At 44.2% G+C, this 22,866-nt stretch overlaps 2 protein-coding genes across 19 annotated transcripts in view; both read left to right on the top strand.

Moving 5' to 3' along the window:
* LOC140201636 (uncharacterized) overlaps window positions 1-22,866 on the top strand; it is a 121,943-nt gene that overhangs the window by 98,065 nt on the left and 1,012 nt on the right. For 9 of the 18 annotated variants that reach the window (XM_072266047.1, XM_072266046.1, XM_072266054.1 and 6 more), the window contains 3 exons: window positions 225-353; window positions 3,668-3,787; window positions 9,483-9,629. In XM_072266047.1, coding sequence (XP_072122148.1) covers window positions 225-353; window positions 3,668-3,787; window positions 9,483-9,629 — 396 coding nt within the window. Of the gene's footprint in view, window positions 1-224; window positions 354-3,667; window positions 3,883-9,482; window positions 9,630-15,161; window positions 15,315-15,963; window positions 16,224-16,463; window positions 16,740-18,135; window positions 22,617-22,866 lie in introns of those variants that run through there. The other 9 variants (XM_072266056.1, XM_072266057.1, XM_072266055.1 and 6 more) reach the window with 9 other exon arrangements.
* Window positions 3,384-22,866, top strand: part of LOC140201638 (uncharacterized) — a 395,760-nt gene continuing 376,277 nt past the window's right edge. Inside the window, exon 1 of the mRNA XM_072266064.1 lies at window positions 3,384-3,416. The gene's annotated coding sequence lies outside the window, so the exon portion shown is untranslated. The remainder of the gene's footprint in view (window positions 3,417-22,866) is intronic.

Here is a 22,866-nt window from a genome sequence, read left to right as displayed (position 1 = left end):
TTCTATTGAAGGATATTTGCTAAAATTGAAAAGTCAGTTTTGTATTTTTTGGGGATAAAAATAATAGGCTCTTAGCTTCCCAATTAAGGGCAGCTAGAGCTAAAAGACAAATTTTAAAGATTCGTAAAGATAATGGGGAAATAGTAAGTAATCATGAAGACATGAGATTAGTAGCATTTTTCAAGATTTTTATTCTGATCCTTATAAATCTCACTTTCCTGCAGATTCCTCCAAAATGAAGGCTTTTTTAAATAAGATTAAATTTCCTCAAATTACTGTTGAAGATCAACAGATCCTTGATGCTCCAGTTACTGAACATGAAATTCAGAAAGCTGTGTTGTCAATGCAATCAGGTAAAGCACCAGGACTTGATGGTTATTCAGTAGGATTTTACAAAATATTTGAAAAATTACTTTCATCATATCTTTTGGAAATATTTCATGAATCTTTTGAGAAGGGTAATTTACCTCCTTTTTATGAAGCTTCTGTTTCCTTAATCCTTAAGAAAGATAAAGATCCTAGCTGAATGTTCATCATATAGACCTATTTCGCTATTAAATGTGGATGCATAAATTCTTTTTCAGATAATGGTTAACCGTTTGGGAAATATTTTAACTAAAATCATCTCTATGGATCAAACAGGCCTTATTAAAGGCCGTTACTCTTTCTCCAATGTTTGGAGAATGATGAACATTATATACTCATCACTATATGTTACTTCTCTTGACGCAGAAAAGGCATTTTATGGAGTTGAATGGACATATCTGTTTAATGTATTAGAAAAATTTGGCTTTGGTAATAACTTTAATAATCCTATTGGTACTGTTATTACTAATAATTTCAGGTCTCCTTTTTTTCACTCTCACGAGGTAAGAGAGAGGGATGTCCATTAAGTCCTTTATTATTTAATCTTATACTGGAGCCTTTGGCTATAATACTCCGTGAAGCTAAAAATATTCATGGTATCTCTATAAATGGGACCACACATAAGAGTTTTCTTTACACAGATGATCTTTTGGTTTATATTTGGAACCCTGAAGAATCTATTCATAATCTTTTGGAAATATTAAGTGGTTTTGGAAAATTTTCAGGATATAAACTTAAATAAAAGTGAATTGTTCCCTTTTAATGCTCCTGTTTTTATATATAACAATATTCCATTCAGAGTTGTGAATTCTTTTAAATATTTAGGTATTATCATTACTAAAATATATAAAGATCTTTATAAAGCTAATGTAGTTCCTTTAATGGACTCTATGAAACAATTATTTTGTAGATGGATCCCACTTACACTTTCTTCAATAGGTCATATTCATGCTGTGAAAATGATGATTTTACCTAGATTTTTATATATTTTTCAAAATATACCTATCTTTTTAGCTAAAAAAAATTTTGATCAAATTCTATTATTTCATCCTTTATTTGGAATGATAAAAAAACAAGAATTAATAATCATTTACAAAAATCTTAAGAAGATGGTGGACTTTCACTACCTAATTTAAGATTGTATTACTGGGCTGTTAATATTTGACAATTATGGTTTTGGCTATATTTGCTTGATAAGAGCCAGAAACCAGCTTGGATTGATTTGGAATTAGAAGCTATCAAACAATTTCATTTAACCTCATTATTAGGAGCTCCATTACCTTTACAAACTTGCTAAAATTCCAGATTTAAATCTCTACCCTGTTATTAAACAGTCCTTACGAATTTAGTTTCAGTTTCACAACTCTTTTAATTTTAAACAATTTAATTTGTCTAGCTCTTTATATCGAAATTTTCTGGTTAAACCATCAATAACCGATCCCACTTTTCTCTTATGGAGAAATAACGGGATCTGTTCTTCTGCAGATTTATTTTGTGATGGTCGATTAATGACTTTTGAAGAGTTAATTAACAAATATTCTCTCTCTCAGACACATTTCCTGCAATATTTTCAGGTTAGATATTTTTTACAAAAATACGTATCTAAATTTCCATATATGCAAGAATATGATTTGTTGGATACTATTTTGAATATGAATCCTTTAGTGAGAGGTTCCACTGGTAGAATTCATAATTTATTTTTACTACAAAAAGATAACCTCTCACTAAAGATTAAACAAGATTGGGAGAGAGAACTTAATATGACCTTTGTTAATGAAGATTGTTTGCGAGTTTTGAAAATGGTCAATTCCTCTTCGATGTGGAGTCTAGTACGAGAGGGATTAAAGGGCGCCCATTCAGAACAGAGATGCGAAGAAATTTTTTTAGCTGGGGGTGGTGAATCTATGGAATTTGTTGCCACGGGCGGCAGTGGAGGCCAAGTCATTGGGTGTATTTAAGGCAGAGATAGGTATCTGAGTAGCCAGGGCATCGAAGTTTATGGTGAGAAGGTGGGGGAGTGGGACTAAATGGGAGAATAGATCAGCTCATGATAAAATGGCGGAGCAGACTCGATGGGCCGAATGGCTGACTTCTGCTCCTTTGTCTGATGGTCTTATGGTCTTATGTGCCAATCACTGTTTAATTCAATTTAAAATTGTTCATCATTATTATTTAACAAAAGAGAGACTATCCAAAATATTTCCTAACATTGACAACTATTGTGATAGGTGTAAAACTGAAGTAGCCACTTTTTCACATATGTTCTGGCCATGTTCTTCATTAAAATCTTTTTAAAAACCTTTATTTTCTACAATTTCTAAAGCTCTGAAAATTAATTTACAACTTAATACATTGACTGTCTTATTTGGAATCGTTCTACATCATATTCAGGGTATTTCATCTTCAGACCAACATATAATTGCATTTGTTACATTGTTGGCAAGAAGGGCTACTGTATTTTATTGAAATGGGAAGATACCTCTGTCCCTACATTAATTCAATGGTTTTCTCAAGTAATGTTATGTCTTAGCTTGGAAAAAATTAGAAGTAGAACTTTTGATCCTCAATTCGATTTTGAGAGAAGATGGGGCTCTTTTGCCAAATATTATCATTTAATTTGAATTAATTTGTATGGTTTCCTTACAGTCATATATAAATGTGAGCTGGCAGTTGATGATTTTTCTCCTTTATATAGATATAGGCGATTGTAAGGTGTATTGCTCCGGGAGTTGGTTCCTAATGGTTTTTTTCTCTCTTTTAATTTGTTTTCTTTTCCTTTCTCTTGTAGTTTGTAGGTTTTTTCTTTCAATTAGTTGGGGGTACTCTTTTTTCTTTATTTTCTTTATAAAAATAACTTCTTTTTTCATTATCATATCATTCTTTTTTGATAAGTTTTTTCTTCAGTTTTATTAACTGTACATATATCAGTTTGTTGAAGTCTTGTATCATTTTAAAGCTGTAGAAGATTATGTATCAACAAAAAGACTTTAAAAATGAAATGAGACAGAGTCTCATTGACAGAACCAGATCCAGAGAACATTCCTCCCCCGGTGGGTAAAACCTGTCTCACCCTGTCACGCCTCATGCATCACTGTAAGCTTCCCATATGGAATATGAGGAATGTGATTGATATGTGTCTTGGGTGGGAAAATGATGGAACGAACTATGGTTGTCAGTCAGTGACTGCTGCGGGAGGGAGTGAGGGTGGGAGGTTCGCAGTCCAAAATGTCTTTGGGTCTGGAGATCAATTTAGCAACAATTCCAAGATTACAGGCTTCTGACTGATGTGTATGGTTTCCAGTAGGGCGGGATGACAATCCGCCGGGCAACTTGACTTCAGTGGAGAATGAACAATTGGATTGTTCGATTTCTTCAGGATGGAACCAACGGAAGAGAAGCAGGAATTCGGAGAAGTGTAACAGTGAGAATGCAAAATTGGGGCTTGCCCTGAGTGATTGGGGCAGGAGTTGAGAAATATCAAGACTGCAGAGGCAGTATGTCCCTGTCGAAGTGGAGGTAAACCTGTCAAGATGAGAGATATTCAAGCTTTGCTCAAGAAAAATATGGAAGAACAAGGTTCAATTAGGTTATTTCCCAGTGAATCCCTTAACATCAAATGACTCAGAATACTATCAGGAGAGCAAAGAGAGAGGATGTGAGATGAATCTAGAAGTTAAAGTTAAGGAAAATCCCAAGAAGTTGTATAGTGATTAGCATAAACTTTACAGTGGCAGCCATGTGCGTCTAATTGCCACCACTGCCTTTAAGGAGTTTGTACTTTCTCCCCATGTCTGCAGTAGGTTTCCACTGAGTATTCAGTTTCCTGCCATTTTGCAAAGGGCTAGTGTTGGTAAGTTGAGGGCATGCTACGTTGGCAGTGGAATCATAGTGACACGCACGGGCTCCCCCCAGTTCATCCTTGTACTGTGTTGTTCATTGACGCAAACAAGCATTTCGCTGAATGTTTCAATCATTCAATGTAGATGTAACAGAAAAACAGATCTTTAATCTGATCTGTCACTATTTTAAGATTAAAAAGATAAGTAAGGAGAAATAGCTCACTTTAGAAGCTCAGAAGGTCTGCTTATGTCCTGAGCTGTAGGAATATGTTGGGAGAAATTAACATTTAGCATGCTGACATTCATTAGTTGGGCATTGAGTACGTAAACTAGAATGGTTGGGGGGTGGGAATCAAATTAAAGAGGCTAGGCGTGAGGAGGTTAGTTCACTACAGGGGGATGGGAACCAGTGCAGAGAGGCAGAGGGGTGTAAAGTGAGGGTAGAAACAAAAAGTTCTATGGAGATAAGTAAAAGCGGCAGGCCGACAAATCCAGGGCAAGCATTAAAAAGGGCCACTTTTCAGCATAATTGTATAAGGGCTAAGAGAGTTGTAAAAGAGCGCCTGAAGGCTTTGTGTGTCAATGCAAGGAGCATTCGTAATAAGGTGGATGAATTGAAAGTGGAGATTGTTATTAATGATTATGATATAGTTGGGATCACAGAGACATGGCTCCAGGGTGACCAGGGATGGGAGCTCAACGTTCAGGGATATTCAATATTCAGGAGGGATAGACATGAAGGAAGGGGAGGTGGGGTGGTGTTGCTGGTTAAAGAAGAGATTAACGCAATAGAAAGGAAGGACATAAGCCGGGAAGATGTGGAATCGATATGGGTAGAGCTGCGTAACACTAAGGGGCAGAAGACGCTGGTGGGAGTTGTGTACAGGCCACCTAACAGTAGTAGTGAGGTCGGAGATGGTATTAAACAGAAAATTAGAAATGTGTGCAATAAAGGAACAGCAGTTATAATGGGTGACTTCAATCTACATGTAGATTGGGTGAACCAAATTGGTAAAGGTGCTGAGGAAGAGGATTTCTTGGAATGTATGCGGGATGGTTTTTTGAACCAACATGTCGAGGAACCGACTAGAGAGCAGGCTATTCTGGACTGGGTTTTGAGCAATGAGGAAAGGTTAATTAGCAATCTTGTCGTGAGAGGCCCCTTGGGTAAGAGTGACCATAATATGGTGGAATTCTTCATTAAGATGGAGAGTGACATAGTTAATTCAGAAACAAAGGTTCTGAACTTAAAGAGGGGTAACTTTGAAGGTATGAGACGTGAATTAGCTAAGATAGACTGGCAAATGACACTTAAAGGATTGACGGTGGATATGCAATGGCAAGCATTTAAAGGTTGCATGGATGAACTGCAACAAATGTTCATCACAGTTTGGCAAAAGAATAAATCAAGGAAGGTAGTGCACCCGTGGCTGACAAGAGAAATTAGGGATAGTATCAATTCCAAAGAAGCAGCATACAAATTAGCCAGAGAAAGTGGCTCACCTGAGGACTGGGAGAAATTCAGAGTTCAGTAGAAGAGGACAAAGGGCTTAATTAGGAAGGGGAAAAAAGATTATGAGAGAAAACTTGCAGGCAACATAAAAACAGACTGTAAAAGCTTTTATAGATATGTAAAAAGGAAAAGACTGGTAAAGACAAATGTAGGTCCTCTGCAGGCAGAAACAGGTGAATTGATTATGGGGAGCAAGGACATGGCAGACCAATTGAATAATTACTTGGTTCTGTCCTCACTAAGGAGTACATAAATAATCTTCCAGAAATAGTAGGGGACAGAGGGTCCAGTGAGATGGAGGAACTGAGCGAAATACATGTTAGTAGGGAAGTGGTGTTAGGAAAATTGAAGGGATTGAAGGCAGATAAATCCCCAGGGCCAGATGGTCTGCATCCCAGGGTGCTTAAGGAAGTAGCCCAAGAAATAGTGGATGCATTAGTGATAATTTTTCAAAACTCATTAGATTCTGGACTAGTTCCTGAGGATTGGAGGGTGGCTAATGTAACTCCACTTTTTAAAAAAGGAGGGAGAGAGAAACCGGGGAATTATAGACCGGTTAGCCTAATGTCGGTGGTGGGGAAACTGCTGGAGTCAGTTATCAAGGATGTGATAACAGCACATTTGGAAAGTGGTGAAATGATCGGACAAAGTCAGCATGGATTTGTGAAAGGAAAATCATGTCTGACGAATCTCATAGAATTTTTTGAGGATGTAACTAGTAGAGTGGATAGGGGAGAACCAGTGGATGTGGTATATTTGGATTTTCAGAAGGCTTTTGACAAGGTCCCACACAGGAGATTAGTGTGCAAACTTAAAGCACACGGTATTGGGGATAAGGTATTGGTGTGGGTGGAGAGTTGGTTAGCAGACAGGAAGCAAAGAGTGGGAATAAACAGGACCTTTTCAGAATGGCAGGCGGTGACTAGTGGGGTACCGCAAGGCACAGTGCTGGGACCTCAGTTGTTTACAATATATATTAATGACTTGGATGAGGGAATTAAATGCAGCATCTCCAAGTTTGCGGATGACACGAAGCTGGGTGGCAGTGTTAGCTGTGAGGAGGATGCTAAGAGGATGCAGGGTGACTTGGATAGGTTGGGTGAGTGGGCAAATTCATGGCAGATGCAATTTAATGTGGATAAATGTGAAGTTATCCCCTTTGGTGGCAAAAATAGGAAAACAGATTATTATCTGAATGGTGGCCGATTAGGAAAAGGGGAGGTGCAACGTGACCTGGGTGTCATTGTACACCAGTCATTGAAAGTGGGCATGCAGGTACAGCAGGCGGTGAAAACGGCGAATGGTATGCTGGCATTTATAGCGAGAGGATTTGAGTACAGGAGCAGGGAGGTACTACTGCAGTTGTACAAGGCCTTGGTGAGACCACACCTGGAGTATTGTGTGCAGTTTTGGTCCCCTAATCTGAGGAAAGACATCCTTGCCATAGAGGGAGTACAGAGAAGGTTCACCAGATTGATTCCTGGGATGGCAGGACTTTCATATGAAGAAAGACTGGACGAACTGGGCTTGTACTCATTGGAATTTAGAAGATTGAGGGGGGATCTGATTGAAACGTATAAGATCCTAAAGGGATTGGACAGGCTAGATGCAGGAAGATTGTTCCCGATGTTGGGGAAGTCCAGAACGAGGGGTCACAGTTTGAGGATAGAGGGGAAGCCTTTTACGACCGAGATTAGGAAAAACTTCTTCACACAGAGAGTGGTGAATCTGTGGAATTCTCTGCCACAGGAAACAGTTGAGGCCAGTTTATTGGCTATATTTAAGAGGGAGTTAGATATGGCCCTTGTGGCTACGGGGGTCAGGGGGTATGGAGGGAAGGCTGGGGCAGTGTTCTGAGTTGGATGATCAGCCATGATCATAATAAATGGCGGTGCAGGCTCGAAGGGCCGAATGGCCTTCTCCTGCACCTATTTTCTCTATGTAAGTAGGGCATTATATTGCCGTTGATTATGTTATTGGTGAGGCTGCAATTGGAACATGATGTAGAGTTTTGGTCACCCTTTAATAGGCAAGATGTGGCTGAACTGGAAATTGGGCAGAGAATTACAAGACTGTTGCAAGTGTGATTAATAGGGAGGGTTTTCCATTCAAGGTTATTATTCCTTGTAACACAGGAGATGGTGACGATATAGAAATGTATAACATCACGGTGTGGCAAAGATAAGGTGGATGGCAACAGTCTTTCCCACACGTCAGGAGAGTCCAAAGCTTGGGGCATATGCTTGGGGTGAAGAGGAAAAGCCTAAGTAGGATCAGGGGCAATTCTTTCACCTGTAGGGTGGTGAGTATATATGCTGAGCTGCCTGAGAAAGTGGGTGCAGCAGGGACAATCGTATCATTGAAGTGGCACCTGGACAGATGCATGGAAAGGCAGGGTTAGAACGGATAAAGTTTACTGCAGGCAATTGGGATTATTTTATACTTTATTGTCGCCAAACAAATGATACTAGAATGTACAATCATCATATCGATATTTGATTCTGCACTTCCCGCTCCCTGGATTACAAATCGATTGTAAATATTAAAAATTTAAATTACAAATCATAAATAGAAAAATTAGAAAAATGGAAAGTAAGGTAGTACAAAAAAAACGTGATGCAGGTCCGGTTATTTGGAAGGTACGGCCCAGATCTGGGTCAGGATCCGTTCAGCAGTCTTATCACAATTGGAAAGAAGCTGTTCCCAAATCTGTCCGTACGAGTCTTCAAGCTCCTGAGCCTTCTGGAGGGAAGAGGAATGAAAAGTGTGTTGGCTGGGTGGGTCGTGCCCTTGATTATCCTGGCAGCACTGCTCCGACAGCGTGCGGTGTAAAGTGAGTCCACGGACGGAAGATTGGTTTGTGTCATGTGCTGCGCCGTGTTCCGATCTTCTGCAGTTTCTTCCGGTTTTGGACTGGACAACTTCCATACCAGGTCGTGATGCACCCTAGAAGAATGCTTTCTACGGTGCATCTAGAAAAATTAGTGAGGGTTTTAGGAGACAGGCCAAATTTCTTTAGTTTTCTCAGGAGGTAAAGGCGCTGGTGGGCCTTCTTGGCAGTGGACTCTGCTTGGTTGGACCAATTCAAATCATTTGTGATATTGACCCTGAGGAACTTGAAGCTTTTGACCTGTTCCACTTGCGCATCACCGATGTAACTTGGGTTGTGCGGTCCGCTGATCCTTCTGAAGTCAACAGCCAATTCCTTCGTCTTTCTGACATTGAGGGATAGGTTATTGTCTTCGCAGCATGACACCAGGTTCTTAATTTCCCCTCTGTACTCAAACTCATCATTACCCGAGATATGGCCTACAATTGTTGTGTCATCAGCAAACTTATATATTGAGTTTGATGGAAACTTGGCTACACAATCATGGGTGTACAGTGAGTACAGCAGGGGGCTGAGTACACAGCCTTGTGGGGCACCGATGCTCAGAGTGATTGTAGAGGAGAGCTTGTCCCCTATTTTTACAGCCTGGGTCCTGATTATCCAGCTGGGCATAGTGGTCATCACAGAACCATTGGGCAAATAATCTCATTCTTGGTGTATTAAACGATAAGCTGAATAGCCTCATTCTGTACATCCCTCTGTTTCCAATTACATGTGTGTCTAGGGTGGACGTGATGGGAAACTGTCAGAACTGTCCCCCAGTCAGTCGGTGGGAGGGAGGGTCAGAACAGAAAATCCCCATCGGGTTCTAAGGTAAACTCAACACCAACTCCCAGGTTACAGGTTTCTGATTGATGTGTGTGTTGTGCACTAGGGTCGAGCGAGGATCGGCAGGGCAGTGAGACTCTCTCATTGTGCAGTGCGCCCACCTGGATGTGCAGTGAGCAACCAGATCATTTGACACCTTCAACCTGCACACAGGAGAAGAGCAAAAGGAGCTCAGAGAAGTTTCAGTGTAACGGTGAGAAGCAAGGATTGGGGCACGACTCATGGCATATCAAGGGTGTAGACGTATTACGTTTCTCTTGTGTACAGAGCCTGGATGGTTTAGGGACCCTGGCTGACGAGAGTGTTTGAAGTTCCAGTTAAGAGGAGAGGCAAGCATACATTCACAAACAGGAGTCCAGAAGAAGGGTCTCAGTCTGAAGCATCGGCTGTACTCTTTTCCATTGATGCTGCCGGGCCTGCTGAGTTCCTCCATCAATTTTTACATCATACATTGTGTTTAACTTAGGGACAAGTTCATCTCTTGGTGATTACAAAAATATAAAGGATGCACTTGAGGTAAATCTGGAGGGCAGAGTGACAGTATGAGATGGATCTGACAGATAAGATTAAGAAAAGTTCTAGCAGTTTCGATAGCTCAGTAAAGATTAAAAAGGATGGTTAGTCAGAGAGGAGTTCCTGTTGGGGATCAGCAGGCTGTCTATAACTTGAGGGGGCAGATAGGTTGACATTATAAGAAATATTTCTTTTCAATGATTGCTGAACTGATTTACTGAGTATCACAATTGCTCAAGAGATGTGGGATTCAGGAGAAGACAGATTGAGGGACATACACATTCCCAGGGAGCAGGTATTTGCAGCCTTACAGTGTATTTTCATGGATAAATCCCCAGGGCCTTACTAAGTGCTTCCTGGGACTCAATGGGAGGCTAGAGAGGAAACAGCGGAGACCTTTAGGGAGATATTTGCTTCATCGTTCATCGCTAGGAAACAATGCCACTGAAGAATGGAATGAGGTCAATGTTGTTCCATAGTTTGAGAACGATAGAAGGGATAAGCCAAGGAGTGGCAGACCAGTGACTGACGCCAATTGTGGGGAGGTTAGTGATGGGCAATTGGAGGGATAGGATATCTCAGTATTTGGGTAGACAGGGACTCATTAGGAGGAGTTTGCATGGTGTTGTGACTGGAAAGCTGTGCAGTTGAACCTCTTTGGAGCTGTTTGTAGAATGACCAAAATTGTAAATGAGGTTCAGGCTGAGCATGCTGTCCATTTAGCAGAACCTACAATAAGACCAAGTGTGGTTGGATGGTCTAGTAAGAAATGTTCCGTGAAATCATGGAGAGACAGTTCGGTGGATACATAAATATGAAAGATATACAAGCTTTGGTCAAGAAAAATATGGAAGGTCATAGTTCAGTCAGGTCATGTGGCAGTGGGTCCTCTGATGCCAAATGACTAAGAAAACAATCAAGAGTGAAATCATGAGGGCAAGCAGAGAGGGTGTGAGATGGATCTGGCAGAAAAGGTGAAGGGAAATCCCAAGCGATTTTGCAGCCGTATCAAGAGTCAAAGGGTGGTTACTAAGTGAGTAGGTCCATTTCAGACATTAGCAGGTCTAGCATGACCTGCAGGACATGGGTGAGATTCTTAAAGAATATTTCCCCTTTTTAACTGAGGAGATGATCATGATGACAGTTAGTGCGAAATCAATAGTGGGAAAGTTACCTACGGGAGTTCTGAGGGACAGGGTGTCCCAACATTTGAGTGGATGGAGTCAGATTAAATAGTGTAGGCGTGGCTTTGTGCATGAAATGCTCTGCCGATTGAACAGTTTTAAAGCTATTTGAAGAGATGACTGAAAAGGCAGATGAGGGCAGGGCAGTGGACGTTGTCTATTTGTAGTTCAGCGAGTCCTTCAACAAGGTCTTGCAAGGTAGGGTAACCTGGATGGTTAGGAATCTAGTGAAGATTGGTGGATTCACAATTGGTATGGACGATGAAAGCAGAGGGAGGTGGTTGAAGGTTGTGTTTTGGAATGGAGGCTGTTGATGAGGGGTGTTCTGCAGGGATCAGTGTTGGGTTTCTTTCAATTGCTATTTTGAGAAATGACTCAAATGCCAGTGCACAAGGCTTGATCAGTATATCTGTGGTTGACGCAAAATTAAAGGGTTGTAGTTGCGCTGATACGCAACGAGTGAAAGCAACACACTGAGTCGAGCAGGGTCTGGTTGAACCGTTTACTGTTTCAATCTGCGCACGCTTAAGTCCCCACTGCCAGCATCCTCCGCTCTCCGCTCTTTGCGGGGCAGAAGTGACGTCGGCTTCCGGGCCGAGGTCTGTCCCGCACTCAGCCCTCTCGGTAGCCACTGGCTGCGGTCTCGCCTGTGACTGCTGGAGCCGGTTCACTTGCCGCATGGGCGGGCTGCCACATGACCCCCCCCCCCCGCCCCCTGGACGAGTGCTAGGAAGTGCAGAGTCCTCAGCCTGCACACTGGCAGTTCTTTTAGGTGGCCGTCCTCGTCGTCAAGGGGGTGGTACCGCAACCGGCCGTTCAACGTCAATGGTAAAAGTCTCTTCATGACCGTCGATGTCGAGAACGCAGGTCGTCCCATTATGGCGCAACACCTTGTAGGATCCTTCGTATGGTCGCTGCAGGGGTGAAAACATACTAGCTCTGTTGTAGGTCCTTGGGCACGAAAGGGGGTGTTGTTCCGTGATGGGACGTCGGGACTGGGGCAAGTGTTCCAAGCCGCTCCTGGAGTTTAGTTAGGACCGCCGTAGTTGTGTCCTCCGGGCCACGGGGTGCTGGCACCAATTCACTGGGAACTGTGAGCGGGGCACCGTAAACAAGTTTGGCTGATGACGTGGCCAGGTCCTCCTTGGGTGCTGTGCAGATGCCAAGCAGCACCCAGGGGAGTTCGTCAACCCAGTCTGGCCCTTGGAGGCATGCCATAAGTGTAGGACTCGTGGCCAGCAATGCCACCTGTCATACATCGCAGAGTTTACCACCACGATCAAGCACATCCGCTGGAAGAACAAAGTGGCAGCCGACGTGCTGACATGTACCTCTGTCCAATCAGTGCACTCTCTGTCTCTGGGGCTGGATTATGCGGCGTTAGCTAAGGCGCAACGACTGGACAGCGAGATGCTGGCGTACCGAACCGCAGTCTCAGGACTCCACCTCGTAGACATACCCATTGGGCCCCAAAGGTAAGATGCTCCTTTGCGATGTGTCCACCAGGCAACCTCAGCCCATTGTCCCGACCACTTGGAGGCACCGCGTTTTCGACGCCTTCCGCGGTTTAGCCCATCCTTCCATCCAGGCGACCATCCGGCTGATCGCAGACAGGTTTGTGTGGCACGGCCTATGCAAGCAGGTCGGGCATTGGGCCAGGACATGCACGCACTGTCAAACCTCCAAAATCCAGAGGCACGTGAGGGCCCCACTGCAACCTTTCCAGTCGACACATAGGAGGTTTGAACATGTCCACGTGGACATCGTCGGCCCACTGCCGGTTTCGAAAGGAGCGAGATACCTGTTCCCCATGTTGGACAGGTTCACGAGGTGGCTGGAAGCTGTTCCACTCGCTGACACGGCCGCGGAGACATGCGCCAGAGCCCTGATTACCACCTGGGTGGCAAGGTTCGGACTCCCAGCCCACGTCACTTCAGACAGGGGTGTGCAGTTTGCATCGGCTTTGTAGTCTGCACTAGCACAACTCCTTGGAACCCAGCTCCATCGAACGACTGCTTACCACCCGCAGTCCAACGGCCTGGTGGAACGTTTCCACAGGCACTTGAAGTCAACCCTATTGGCAGCTATATCAAGAGTCAAAGGGTGGTTACTAGGTGAGTAGATCCCTTTGGACATTAGCAGGGTTACCTTTGCCTTGACCTGCAGGATAGGGGTGAGATTCTTAAAATATTTCTCGTTTTTCACTGAGGAGATAATCATGATTACTCAAGGGAATTAAGTCGAGATGTTTTGGAGACTGGTCATATTTCCAGAAAGGATGATATTTGCAACCTTTCAGTGTATTGGTGTATAAATCCCCTGGGCCAGAGATAGTGCTTCCTTGAAATTTGTGGGTGGTGAGAGGAGAAATTGTGGAGTCTCTTGCTGAGATTATTGAAAAGAAGCTCATGTTTGGTTGTTTGAGAAGAGCAGGAAGGTCATGCCAGGGAATGACACACCAGTCAGTGTGAAATCAGTCGTGGGGAAGTTACCTACGGGAGTTCTGAGCGACAGTGTGTACCAGCATTTGAGTGGACAGAGTCAGATTAAATAGAGTCAGCACGGCTTTGTTCATAAAAAGCTCTGCTTAGTGAACAGTATTCAAGCTATTTGAAGAGATGACTGAAAAGGCAGATGAGGGCAGGGCAGTGGACGTTGTCTATTTGTAGTACAACGAGGCCTTCGACAAGGTTGAGTAATCTGGATGGTTAGGAATCCAGTCAAGATTGGTGGATTCACAATTGGTTTGGACAACGAAAGCAGAGGGTGGTGGTTGAAGGTTGTGTTTCGGAATGGAGGCTGTTGATGAGGGGTGTTCTGCAGGGATCAGTGTTGGGTTTCTTTCATTACTATTTTGAGAAATGATTCGAATGCCAGTGCACAGTGCTTGATTACTATATCTGTGGATGACACAAAATTAAAGGGTGCTATTTATAATGAAGAAGGGTGTTGTGGAATACAGAATGGAGGAGTAAATAAAATCACTGGGGCAAGATAAGGTGCATGGTAATGGCCTTTTCTCCAGGTCAGAGGAGTCCACAATTAGAGTCCCTGGGTTCAGGGTGAGGGGGAAAGAGTTTAAAGGGACAGTGGAGAGTATGTGAAACTATTATAGTTATTATTCTAATATGTATTTATTGAGTATGCCAGCAAGGAAATGAATCTCGGGGGTGTATATGGTGATATATATGTACTTTGCTAATATCTGTACTTTGGTCTTTGGTCTTTTCCACAGGGGAAGTGGTTGAGGCAGGTACAAGAGTATCCGTTCAGAAGCACTGGGATAGGTACATGGAGGGGGTGGGACTTGGAGAGATACAGCTGTAATGCAGACAATGTGGACAATCTGGATGGGCACCATGGCCAGTGAGGAGTGGTAGGGCCAAAGGGCCTGTATCCTGCTGTATTGTCCGATGTCTCGATGGGCTGAATGGCCTCCACAGGGCACATCCTGCAGTCTCCCAGTGACAGGTCCCTGTCAATTGGACGTGGCTCTGTATCTGTGGACCCAGTGCTTCCAGGGATGGTATTCTGTGTGTTCTGAGAGTCAGGGTGCTGACTGTCTCACCCAAGTCAATACCTCACCCTGTCGGTGTGTCTGTTTTCCCCTCCGTTCCCTACACACATCCCACTCTCTGAGCCCAAATGGACCCTACAGCACTTCCATTTCCATTCGTTGTGACCCTTAGCAACGCCTACAACACTCCAGTATCTGTGATCCCTCCCCATCTCTCTGACCCACTCTGAAACCTACACTCCTTGTCATCTCTGCAGTCTCCACTGTCCAACACTCCTCCCCACCTCTGTAAACTACCCCACTTAACCTGCTGCTTTCACATCCCTTGAGAACTCCCATTTGCTTACAGATTGACAGTGAAACAGAGCCCATTCCCATGCTGATGGGTGCCCATCTCTGAGCTCGGAGGAACATTAAATCTATCCCCTTCCCTTTTGTTACTAGGAATCACCTTGAGTGAAATGTGCTGGTGTGAGGCAGCCTGAGTGAGCACAGGTTCTGTGTTTTACAGTGCAATGTTACGGTCGAGGAGCCATCCATGAAGAGATTGTGAAGAAGCTGAATATCAACCAGTGTGAAAGGCCAAGGATTCCCTGTGTCCTGTTTGTCTACAATGTGTCTCGTGAAATTCAGGATTTTTGAAATGCCCTGCAGTGGGTCACAGGTAGATACTCTCGTCCTGTCCACAGGTGAATGTCATGAAGTCAGTTCGCTTCTATGGTATCCCCTTCCTCTTGAAGATTTCTGCTGACTACTGGCTCTTCCCTTCCTCTGAGGTACAAAAATTATGACAGCGTGTCATCCTGGAATTTGGTTCACAGTAGGAGAGTGGCACTGCATTGATGTAGCACCTTCTTTATCTTTGTCATGTCCTGTGCTGCCCTGCCACCAAAGCTCACAGTGGTTATCATTGCGATGGGGATGTATAATGATGCACCGCAAGCTCCCACAAATAGCTGTGAGATAATGGACTGTGGATCGTGTTGTAACATTGTCCAGGGTATGGGTCAGTTCCCTTCCCCTGTGTGTAAGGTGTTTGGAACTTTCTGTGCTCGATTGGGGAGGGCATTCCTGGGATGAAAGTCCCAGTGGAAAAATGATGCTACTCTGTAGCTCGTGTGGGGAGATGAGTGCCAGTAGTGGGATGGGAGGGCTGTCTTGTACATAGTCAGCATCAATTGGACACATACGGGGGCAGGAAGGTGGGACAGCCCTAGGTGGAAGGTGCTGAGCTCAAGACTGATGTACCCAGTGGGTGGGACACACACCCATCCCACAGCAGCACCCAGACATTCTGTTACTCTGTGTTGCAGGAGGCGGAAGAGCGCGGAAGGAAGACACTTGTTCTGTGATTCTGTTGCAGAAATCCCTAGATTTGGGAAGGGGAATATGAAGACCTATTCAGGATTATTCCGTGAAGGAACAACAGTTCATCGATTAACTTGGAGAGAAAGCAGCGATATTCTCAAAAGGAGGAAATCTGACTGCCCGTGTACAAAAACTCTTCAGGCGATTCGGGCCATCAGACAGAGTCTCAGTGACAGAACCAGATCCAGAGAACATACCTGCCCTGGTGGGTAAAACCTGTCTCTCCCTGTCACGCCTCACGCTTCACTGTAACCTTCCCATGTAGAATATGCGGGATGTGATTGATGTGTTTCTTGGGTGGGAAAATGATGGAGCAAACTATGATCGTTCGGTCAGTGACTGCTGCGGGAGGGAGGTTCGCTGTTCAAAATGTCTTTTGGTTCAGAAGTCAATTTAGCAACAATTCCATTCCTACAGGCTTCTGACTGATGTGTGTGCTTTCCAGTAGGGCAGGGCGACAATCCACTGGGCTATGAGACTTCGGTGGAGAATGAAAAATTGGATTGTTCGCTTTCTTCAAGATGGAGCCAAAGGAAGAGAAGCAGGAATTTGGAGAAGTGTAACGGTGAGAATACAGGCTTGGCGCTCGCCCTGAGCGACTGGGGCAGGAGATGAGAAATATCAAGTCTGCAGAGGCAGTATGTTCCTGCTGAAGTGGAGGGTAAACCTGTCAAGACAAGAGATATTCAACATTTGGTCAAGAAAAATATGGAAGGACAAGGTGCAATTTAATTATTTCCCAGTGAATCCCTTAACAACAAATGACTAAAAATACTATCAAGAGGGAAATCAGGAGGGCAAAGAGAGAGGGTGTGAGATGGATCAAGAAGATAAATTTAAGGAAAATCCCAAGAAGTTGTGCCGTGATTAGGATAAACTTTGCTTTGGCAGCCATGTGTGTCCAATTCCCTCTGCTGTCTTTAAGGAGTTTGTACTTTTTCCCCATGACTCTAGTAGGTTTCTACTGAGTATTCAGTTTCCTGCCATATTGCAAAGCGTCAGTGTTTGTAAGTTGAGGGTGTGCTATGTTGGCACTGGAAGCATAGTGACATGTAGGGGGTCCCCCCAGCTCATCCTTGTTGTTCATCAAGGCAAACGAGCATTTCACTGAATGATTCAATGATTCAATGTAGATGTAACAGAAAAACAGGTCTTTATATGATCTGTCACTGTTTTAAGATTAAAATGGTAACTAAGGAGAAATAGCTCACTTTAGAAGCTGAGAGGGTCTGCTTATGTCCTGAGCTGCAGGAACATGTTGGGAGAAATTAACATTTAGCACGTTGACATTCATTGGTTGGGCATTGAGTACGGCAGTAGGGCATTATATTGCCGTTGATTATGTTATTGGTGAGGCTGCAATTGGAACATGATGTAGAGTTTTGGTCACCCTTTAATAGGAAAGATGTGGCTGAACTGGAAATTGGGCAGAGAATTACAAGACTGTTGCAAGTGTTGATTAATGGCGAGGGTTTTCCATTCTAGGTCATTATTCCTCTTAATGCAGGAAGTGGTGACGATAGAGAAATATATAACATCATGGTGTGGCAAAGATAAGGTGGATGGCAACGGTCTTTCCCACACGTCAGGAGAGTCCAAAGCTTGGGGCGTATGCTTAGGGTGAAGAGGAAAGGCCGAAGTAGGATCAGGGGCAATTCTTTCACCTGTAGGGTGGTGAGTATATACGCTGAGCTGCCTGAGAAAGTGGGTACAGCAGGTACAATGGTATCATTGAAGGGGCATCTAGATAGATGTATGGAAAGGCAGGTTTAGAACGGATAAAGTTGACTGCAGGAAATTGGGATTATCCAGCTGGGCATATTGGTCATCACAGAATCATTGGGCAAATGACCTCCTTCTTGGTGTATTAAATGATTAGCTGAATAGTGTCATTTTGTACATCCCTCTGTTCCAATTACATGTCCTAGGGCAGGTGTGTCTGGGCTGGGCGTAATGGGAAACTGTCGGAACTGTGTCCCAGACAGTCAGTGACACACCAGGATGGGGGTGTGGGAGGGAGGGAGGGTCAGAACAGAAAATCCCCTTGGGTTCTAAAGTAAACTCAACCCCAACTCCCAGGTGACAGGTTTCTGATTGATGTGTGTGTTGTGCCGTAGGGTGAGCGAGGATCGGCAGGGCAGTGAGACTGCCTCATTGTGCAGTGTGTCCACCTCATTGTGCAGTGAGCAACCAGATCATTCGACATCTTCAACCTGCACGCAAGAGAAGAGGGAAAAGAGCTCCGAGAAGCTTCAGTGTAACGATGAGATGCAAGGATTGGGGCACAACTCGTGGCATATCAAGGATGCAGATGTATTGTGTTCCTCTTGTGTACAGAGCCTGGATAGTTTAGGAACCCTGGCTGACGAGAGAGATTGAAGTTCTAGTGAAGAGGACAGGCAAGCACACATTGTGTTCACAAACAGGTGTTCCGAAGAAGGGTCTCAGTCTGAAGCATCGGCTGTACTCTTTTCCATTGATGCTGCCCGGCCAGCTGAGTTCCTCCATCATTTTGTACATAATACATTGTGTTTAATTTGGGGACAAGTTCAGCTCGTGATGATTACAAAAATATGAAGAATGCACTTGAGGTAAATCTGGAGGGCAAAGTGAGGGTATGAGATGGATCTGACAGATAAGATTAAGAAAAGTTCTAGGAGGTTCTGTAGCTCAGTAAAGATTAAAAGGATGGTTAGTCAGAGAGGAGTTCCTGTTGGGGATCAGCAGGCTGTCTATAACTTGATGTGGCAGAAAGGTTGAAATTATAAGAAATATTTCTCCGCAATGATTGCTGAACTGATTTACTGAATATCACAATTGCTCAAGAGATGAGAGAATCAGGAGAAGACAGATTGGGGGACATATATATATTCCCAGGGAGAAGGTATTTGCAGCCTTACAGTGATTTCTAGTGGATAAATCCCCAGGGCCTTACTGAGTGCTTCCTACGACTCCGTGGGTGGCTAGACAGGAAACAGCAGAGGCCCTTACGGAGATAATTGCCTCATCGTTCATCACTGGGAAACAATGCCAGTGAAGAATGGAATGAGTTCAATGTTGTTCCGTAGTTTTAGAATGATAGAAGGGATAAGCCAAGGAAAGACAGACCAGTGACTCCAACATCAATTGTGGGTAGGTGAGTGGTGGGCAATTGGAGGGATAGGTTATCTCAGTATTTGGGTAGACAGAGACTCATTAGGAGGAGTTTGCATGGTGTTGTGAGTGGAAAGTTGTCCAGTTGAACCTCTTTAGAGCTGTTTGTAGAATGACCAAAATTGTAGATGAGATTCAGGCTGAAAATGTTGTCCATTTAGCAGAACCTACAATAAGACCTCGCATGGTAGGATGGTTTAGTAGGAAATGTCCAGGAAATCATGGAGAGACAGTTCGGTGGATACAAAAATATGAGAGATATACAAGCTTTGGTCAAGAAAAATATGGAAGGACATAGTTCAATTTGGTTTCTGTGCCAGTGAATCCTTTTCTGCCAAATGACTAAGAAAACAATCAAGAGTAAAACCATGAGGGCAAAGAGAGGGTGTAAGATGGATCTTGCAGAAATGGCAAAGGGAAATGCCAGGAGATTTTTCAGCCATATCATGAGTAAAAGGGTGGTTACTAAGTGAGTAGATCCCCTCAGACATTAGCAGGGTTACTTATGCCTTGACCTGCAGGACATGGGTGAGATTCTTAACGACTATTTCCCCTTTTTCACTGAGGAGGTAATCATGATAACTCAAGGGAATTAAGTAGAGATGTTTTGGAGACTGGTCATATTTCCAGAAAGGATGATATTTGCAACCTTGCAGTGTATTGGCGGATAAATCCTCTGGGCCAGAGTGAGTGCTTCCTTGAAACTTGTGAGAGGTGAGAGGAGGAATTGTGGAGTCTGTTGCTGAGATTATTGTCTCATCATTTGCCACCAGAGAAGTTGCAGAAGACTGGAAGGAAGCTCATGTTTGGTTGTTTGAGAAGAGCAGGAAGGTCATGCCAGGGAACGACACACCAGTCAGTGTGAAATTAATAGTGGGGAAGTTACCTACGGGAGTTCTGAGGGACAGGGTGTACCAGCATTTGAGTGGACGGAGTCAGATTAAATAGAGTCAGCACGGCTTTGTTCAAGAAAAGCTCTGCTTATTGAACAGTATTCAAGCTATTTGAAGAGATGACTGAAAATGCAGATGAGGGCAGGGCAGTGGACTTTGCCTATTTGTAGTTCAGTGAGGCCTTCGACAAGATCTTGTAAGGTTGGGTCATTTGGATGGTTAGGAATCCAGTCAAGATTGGTGGATTCACGATTGGTTTGGAGGACGAAAGCAGAGGGAGGTGGTTGAAGGTTGTGTTTCGGAATGGAGGCTGCTGATGAGCTGTGTTCTGCAGGGATCAGTGTTGGGTTTCTTTCATTACTATTTTGAGAAATGATTCGAATGCCAGTGCACAAGGCTTGATCAGTGTATCTGTGGTTGACACAGAATTAAATGGTACTAATTATAGTGAAGAAGGGTGTTGTGGAATATAGAATGGAGGAGTAAATAAAATCACTGGGGCAAGATAAGGTGCATGGTAACAGTCTTTTCCCCAGGACAGAGGAATCCACAATTAGAGTCCCTGGGTTCAGGGTGAGGGGGAGAGAGTTAAAAGGGACAGTGGAGAGTATGTGAAACTATTATAGTTATTATTCTAATATGGATTTATTGAGTATTCCAGCAAGGAAATGAATCTCAGGGGTGTATATGGTGATATATATGTACTTTGATAATAGCTATGCTTTGGGCTTTGATCTTTTTCACAGGGGAAGTGGTTGAGGCAGGTACAGGAGTGTCCTTTCAGAAGCACTGGGATAGGTACATGGAGGGGGGTGGGACTTGGAGAGATACAGTTGTAATGCAGACAATGTGGACAATCTGGATGGGCACCATGGCCATTTAGGAGTGGTTGGGCCAAAGGGCCTGTATGCTGCTGTATTGTCCGATGTCTCGATGGGCTGAAGGGCCTCCACAGGGCACATCCTGCAGTCTCCCGGTGACAGATCCCTGTAGATTGGATGTGGCTCTGTATCTGTGAACCCGATGCTTCCAGGGATGGTATTCTGTATGTTGTGAGAGTCAGAGTGCTGACTGTCTCACCCAGGTCAATACCTCACCCTGTCGGTGTGTCTGTTTTCCCTTCCCCTCCGTTCCCTACACACATCCCACTCTCTGAACCCAAATGGACCCTACAGCAGTTCCATTCTCTGTGACCCTCAGCAACACTTACAACACTCCAGTATCTGTGACCCCTCCCCATCTCTCTGACCCACTCTGGAACCTACACTCCTTGTCATCTCTGCGGTCTCCACGGTCTGCAACACTCCTCCCCGCCTCCGTAAACTACCCCACTTAACCTGCTGCTTTCACACCCCTTGAGAACTGACATTTGCTGACAGATTGACAGTGAAACAGAGCCCATTCCTATGCTGATGCATGTCCATCCCTGAGCTCGGAGGAACATTAAATCTTCTCAATGGTTAAATTGCAAAGAAAAAACAATTATCCGAGTCTAATCTAAGAATTAAACAATGTTCTCCTACCTAAACATGGGGTTTCCCTTCTAATTTTATCACCCACATCTCCTCCATTTCTCACACATCAGCCCTCACTCTAAGACACCCAACAAAACAGGATCAGGATCACAACAGGATTCTCGGATACCACCCATGAGCACCTCATCCAACACATCTTTTGAGGTGTGGAGATTGGGGCATGGAGTTTGAGGGGTGGGCTTTTAGGGGTGGAGTTTGAGGCCTATGGTGCATTGGCCTTCATCAACAGTGGGATTGAGTTTAAGAGTTGAGAGGTAATGTTACGGCTATATAGGACCCTGGTCGGACCACACTTGGAGTACTGTGCTGAGTTCTGGTCACCTCACTACAGGAAGGATATGGAAACTATAGAAAGAGTGCAGAGGAGATTTCCAAGGACGCTGCCTGGATTGGGGAGCATGCCTTATGAGAATAGGTTGAGTGAGCTCAACCTTTTCTCCTTGGGGCGATGAAGGATGAGAAGTGACTGATATAGGCGTATAAGATGATGAAAGGCATTGATCGTGTGGATAGTCAGAGACTTTTTCCCAGGGCTGAGATGGCTAGCATGAGAGGGCGCAGTTTTAAGGTGTTTGAAGCAGGTACAGATGAGATGTCAGGGGTACGTTTTTTTAAGCAGAGAGTGGTGAGTTTGTTAAATGGGCTGCCAGCAACAGAGGTGGAGGCGGATACAATAGACCCTTGGATAGGTATACGGAGCTTAGAAAAATAGAGGGGTATGGGTAGTCCTCCGTAATTTCTAAAGTAAGTACATGTTCGGCACAGCATCATAGGCTGAAGGGCCCGTATTGTGCTGTAGGTTTCCTTTTCTTTGTTTCTATGTTTCTACCATTCACAAAAGGACTCCAACTCCAGACACAGCTTCTCACCCACTCTTGATCCCCTTCCACAGGATCGCTCACGCGCGCTCTCTCTCTCTCCCTCCCTCTCTGCCCCCCCCCGCTGTCACTCCATTGCGTACCCTTTCCCCACCATTGATCCCCCCCCCACTAGCACTTATCCCTGTAACTGTGCCAACTGTTAAACTTCCCCCTACACTTTCTCCCTCACTGGCATACAGAACCCCAGTCACTCATTCCAGTTCAGGAAGTACTTCAGCTGCAAGTCTGTCAGGGTATTTCATTGGATACCGTGTGACCTCTTCAGCGATGAGGCTCGAGATTGATAGGGGTCCTTTTCATTGACCTTTATTCTGTCAATGATAACAACGGGAATCTCCCGGTGGTCAGGTTTTAATTCCATTACCCGCTCCCATTTCAATAAGTCT

Source organism: Mobula birostris, chromosome 8 (genome assembly GCF_030028105.1).
Source record: "Mobula birostris isolate sMobBir1 chromosome 8, sMobBir1.hap1, whole genome shotgun sequence".
Classification (NCBI taxonomy): Eukaryota; Metazoa; Chordata; class Chondrichthyes; order Myliobatiformes; family Myliobatidae; genus Mobula; species Mobula birostris.
This window is presented reverse-complemented; position numbering and strand designations above follow the sequence as displayed.